This window comes from Haliotis cracherodii, unplaced genomic scaffold (genome assembly GCF_022045235.1).
Source record: "Haliotis cracherodii isolate W230 unplaced genomic scaffold, xgHalCrac1.p SCAF_19, whole genome shotgun sequence".
Taxonomy (NCBI): Eukaryota; Metazoa; Mollusca; class Gastropoda; order Lepetellida; family Haliotidae; genus Haliotis; species Haliotis cracherodii.
The window spans coordinates 19,708,481-19,714,165 of NW_027266274.1; the positions used below are offsets into that span (position 1 = coordinate 19,708,481).

The 5,685-nt window shown below is 43.4% G+C and overlaps 1 protein-coding gene across 1 annotated transcript; it reads right to left on the bottom strand.

The window, feature by feature from the left end:
• Nucleotides 1-543, bottom strand: LOC139466638 (myosin, essential light chain, adductor muscle-like). Its single transcript, XM_071248222.1, has one exon. The coding sequence runs from the start codon at nucleotides 541-543 to the stop codon at nucleotides 1-3; it is 543 nt and encodes a 180-aa protein (XP_071104323.1).
• Nucleotides 544-5,685: the final 5,142 nt, after the last annotated feature.

Below are 5,685 nucleotides of genomic sequence, written 5' to 3' on the forward strand. Positions count from 1 at the left end.
CTATTTGTCCGGGTAGGGTCCGGCCATGACCTTGGAGATGAAGTCCTCGTACTTGACGTTGCCCTCCAGATCTTCTCTCAAGTCTGTGCACTTGATGATGTCGTCCATCTGGGTGTCGGTCAGTCTGTCTCCCAGAGATGTCAGAACGTGCCTCAGCTCAGCAGATGAGATGAAGCCCTGGCCCTCCCTGTCGAATGTCTTGAAAGCCTCCATGAAGTCGGCGTAGGTGCCTGTGTCCTTGATCTGCATGACGGTCTGGTAGATGGGCAGGAACTCCTCCAGTTTGTAGTTCTTCTCTCCAAACTTCTCCACACCTCCGTTCTTCATGATGGTGGTCATGGTAGGGTTGAGGCCCAGACAGTACAACATGTCGCCGGTCTTGGCAGCGTCGACGGCGCCATCACGACCATCCCAGAAATCGAAAAGGTCGAACACCTCGGTGACCTCCTCGATTTCATCCTTTGATAGTTGAGGCTGAAAGACACAAGGGCAGGCGATCAGAGTACCGTTATCGGCAACGCAGTATACTTTTAATTCGCACATGTGTAGGGTTAATTATTTGGATTATTTTCAATAATTATAACTGCAACATGCATTTGTACTGTGGAAATGAAAACCCTTAGCACATGAAACAATTGCATGACAGTGTCTCGGCCGAAATTTGTGACTGATTATTCTCTTGAATTTGACGTTGACGTTTTGAATTCACTTTTAATCATAACACGTATACATCCACCAGTAGTGGTGTTAATATATCATAATCGCATATAGCGGAGAAGTCTGTCTCCCAGACACGAGAGAAAAATAAATAAAAAGGAGTCCAAATCAAGTCTAGCTTGCCTCAACACAAGGAAATTAAAGATTGTTCTGGGCTCCATTTGGATTTTAGTATTTTTATTTTGTAGATATATATTTTTAAATGCGATAACTTTATTTCTGGGACTAAATGTCAGTCTAATAGTGGAGCAGATAACAGGTGTAATTGTTCAAATATGATACAACACAGAAATGTTCACGATCGTGTGATCATTGTGATGATGCGCATGACAGTATGTTTGGAAAACATGACAGGATAATGGCGGCGTGGTTGGTGATGCATACTTTGTATGTTGTCTACTCACAGCTGAAACTACCAAATATGCCTTTACCTTTATATGATAATTTTCTGCGATAGTCTTAAGCAATTTAACGACGCCTTATTGGTCTAATGGATAGCCTGTCTGCCCAGAGAGCGGAAGGTTGGAGGTTCGATCCCATGGCCGCGTCATACCAAAAGACGTTAAAAGATGGTATTTGTTGTTTCCCTGCCTGGAGTTCGGCGTGAAAGGGATAAAGTTCAAAGTATACAGTGTCCGGGTGGGATATCCATGTTAAAACAGCGGCATGGTATCTCAGATGGCTAGCACGACAAAACTGACATTAGTGCGGAATAGCTACACACACACGTGCATGCACGTCGCTATGTAAGTGCAATAATCTTGAACGCACATTTCACCTCACCTAAACAATCAAACGAGGGTAATAATTTTCGAGAGATAAGGTAAACTTGATGAGGTTCAGGAAGATAAGGTTCTATCACAAGGACAGGAAGTCCTCAGTAAACTTACCATGTTGATCGTTAGATATGTGTAGATCGGACGATTGAAGAATTCTTGAGGAGTAGGTGATTGTTGTGAAGTGAGTGTTTGCTCTGAGTACTTATACCCACAGGTAACCATCCACCAGGCGCCACCCCCTACCGTGCCCCATCCTCTTCATAACGGCGACCCCCTCCCCCAACTACTTATGTGAGGCCATGTGTCGCCACTGGATCTCCGACCCCCCTTGTACCACACGATATACCCCCCTCCCTCCCTTACCCCCCACCCCCCAATCCCCAACGATCGCTCCCTTTCCCCATCCCGACCCCCTCGGGGTTTATCACAGAACTTTTCCTTCAAATTGAAAATTTAATTTAAAGACTTTGAATCAGTGCAAATTCTATGCTCTGCAGCTAATGATAATTACAGATGTTGTATATTCGTTATGTTGGGGTAACTATATTCCAGAACGTTCTCTTATCTTCCTCCACATCAATGCGGGTGTTTGTTTTCTCGCCGATAACTGGGCTCGAACAAAGTGATCCTACCCAGATCAAGTTATTCATGAAACCCATGAATTTAATACCTGAAATTAATATACAATGCACAATTTAGTAGTCACCAAAATGTTGATACAGTTTGCTTGCAGTAACATACCCCACTCTCTGTATCCCTGTCCGTGACATTCCTTAACTCGTTATATCCGTGTTCGTGACATCCCTTTACTCGTTATATCAGTGTTCGTGAATCCGTTAACTCGTTATATCCGTGTTCGTGATAGCCGTTAAATAGTTATATCAGTGTTCGTGATAGCCGTTCAATCGTTACATCTGTGTTCGTAGCATCCGTTAGAGCGTTATATCCGTGTTCCTGACACCCGTTAACTTGTTCTATGTATATACGTATCTATGTTCGTGATTTTCGTTAAGTCATTTTATCTGTGTTCGGGTAAGTGAGTGAGTGAGGGGTATTACGCCGTTTTTAACAATATTCCATGAATATTGCGACGGGAGACACAAGAAATGTCTAACTGCTTGGCTACTCCCCCGTACTTCTGGTGAATAGTGTGGGCGGTCGGGTAGCCTGGTGGTTAAAGCGTCCGTACGTCACGCTTAATACCCGGGTCCATGTCCCCACATAGAATATTGCAAAAAGCGGCGTAAAACCACACTCACTCACTGACACATGGTGTCGCACATATTGCTCTGATATGGAGAAGCAACATTAATTAAGATAAATTGATATATAATCTGTATATTATTTTATGCTTTCATTGCCAAAAATGTATTAAAGGGGAGGTTTAAGGCGTAGCAATTCCCCGTACAGAGTTGCGACTTTCAGGATGCCACAAATCTATTGTCGTGGATCCCAATCTAAGAATCGCATTGATTCATTTTCCAGGTTTGTCAGCATCTACACTCGGAAATATAGATCTATAATTTTACAATTCCTAATATGATATCAACACAATCACATTTATCACGGCAAGAAATGATATATTTAATACGAAAACGTCGCTGTTTGGACATGCATATGCCTTATCTTGTATGCTGCAGGTACATCGTTTGGAAAATGAAACCATTTGATGATATAAGAAACCACTTCCACAAATGTTTGTGCGTGTAGTAGAGTGATTAGCTCGAGTCGCAGATGGGGAGATGAGGCCAAGAAGCAAACCCCATGCCACACATCTGGCCCGGGAGGGGTCGGGGGAGTTATGTCGTAAGTACACATGAAGAGAGAACTACAAGAGCCCTTGAACGTTACATAACCCTCTTCAATACAACCATTTATATATCGGATAGGTAAATCTACGGAGGTTGGAATCAATTATTCTTCGAAATCCGCGCCCTATATATACTCTTAAAAAAAAAGAAACGCAATGCGAATATTTTTGGCCATAAAAGCAAAATTACCAGCAATATGAACATTATTAAAGTGCAGGTTGTTTGATTGCGTGCCATCTGCGTTAATCTAACAGTGCCAGTTCAAGAACACGCAAAGATTAATAGAAGTGCAAAGAAACAACGTTAAAAGCCGCATGCAGGCAGGGGAATCCCGATCAGCTGTAGCCAGGATCGGTTTCAACAGCATTGGTTAACACGTGATCAGCCAAGGTCGGGACGACCTAGAGTAACCAGCCCCGCCCAAGATTGCTACATCCGACTACGCTACCTACGTGAAAAGACGACCACAGCCACCTCAACCGCATCCGAAATACCCGGACTGCGCAGAATCTGCGTCCAAAGCGTACGGAACCGTTTAAGAGCAGCAGGTCTTGGAGCAAGACGTCCTGTTCGACACTTGATATTGAGACGACAACATCGTCAACAACGACTACATTGGTGTCGTCAACACATGGTATGGCCTCAACTGCGATGGAGAGATGTCCGGTTCAGCGACGAATCAAGATTTCACCCCCGTCTAGGGGATGGAAGCGCACTGGTCTACAGGCGTCGGGGAGAACGTTACGCCGGAAACTGCGTACAGGAGGTCGACAGGTTTGGTGGAGGTAGCGTTTTGATGTTGGCGGCTATCTTTTATCATGGCAGGACAGGTTTGGTCCATATCCAGGGCTATCTTACAGCTCAACAATACATCACCGAAATTCTCCTACCACACGTCCTCCCAATTGCAGTCAACGGCAACGGTGAATTCCAGCAGGACAACGCTCGACCGCATACAGCACGGATGACAAGAGCCTGTCTACAGAACAAAAACGTTGATGTTCTCTGCTGGCCCTTCAGCTCCCCGGATTTGAACCCGATAGAGCACCTGTGGGATGAATTAGATAGACGGCTACGCCGACGTCAACCACACCACCAGACGTTACAGAAGTTGGCTTTTGCGTTGCAGGCCGAGTGGGCAACCATTCCCCAGAATGTGATCGCATACTCGTCTCTTCCATGGGCAGGATATGTCAGGCCGCTATCGATTCCAACGTGGGACATACGCGCTATTGATGGTAGCTGACCTTCACCTTGAACTTTCCCTACGTACGATAACTGAGATGACTACAATCACCAAGTGTTCTCTACATTTTGACGAAATACCTTGTACGGTTCCACGTATAAATGTATTTTCCAACCTCACCCAAATCTGGCTTTTGCGTTTCTTTTTTTAAAAGAAGATATTTCAAAGGATATTCCACTTAAAATTAACATTAAGTTTATGAGAAGCATCCACACTAAATTCATGGTTAGGACACCAAGCAATTGTGTGTGTTACACGTATAATTAATATTAGATGCATAACGTCACATTTTCCGGCTCCCTAGAGGTCGTCATGTTGGACAGCCAGTAATAGTTTGCTTGTCCTGTACGCAACCATGTACTGACGGTGGGTTTGATTCCCGAATTGGTTAACCTGATCCACGCATGTGTTCATATCAGCAGACTTCTTGGCTTTTGTTGTTATAAAGACAGTAAACATTTTCATGCTAATCCTTTTTATTCTACGCTGGTTCTACAACTAGTGACTACAAAATACGACACAGTACATTACAACTAAATGTATCGACATAAATACTACAGTGGTTTATATGTACATGGGGACAGGGGAACTAAGTACCCTTTACAGGCATATTCTATGTACAACAGAAAACACGTGGATCTACGCGGAAGTGGACAAGAGTCTGTTTGTTCATGTCATTGTAGATCAGTGCTAAATATGTCAATGCTTTTGTAACAGTTACACAAATGTCTCTTTCTTCGCACGTCATTGCGTGGTCTTTAATATCTAGAGGACAGACTGTCTATTTGGCTTGGTAGGGTTCAATATTCAATTCATTCTGTGGTATAAACAGATAGCAAATGTTTTAATGCTAATCGTCTTTATTCTACACTGGTTCTACGACTACATACTACATACTACATACTACATACTACAGCTAAATACTACAGTGGTATATATTTACATGGATAGGAAACTATCTGCCCAATGCAGGCATCTTCTATATACAACATAAAACACGTGCATCTACAGTGGAAGTGAACAAGAGTCTGTTTGTTTGTCCAGCTGTCGACCATGACATTGTAGATCAGTGCTAAATATGCCGAAGCTTTTGTAACATTGCGTGTTCATTAATATCTAGAGGACAGACTGT

What these genes read in the sequence shown, in the direction of transcription:
- LOC139466638 (XM_071248222.1), bottom strand. Translation starts at nt 543, where the DNA reads ATGTGCGAATTAAAAGTATACTGCGTTGCCGATAACGGTACTCTGATC.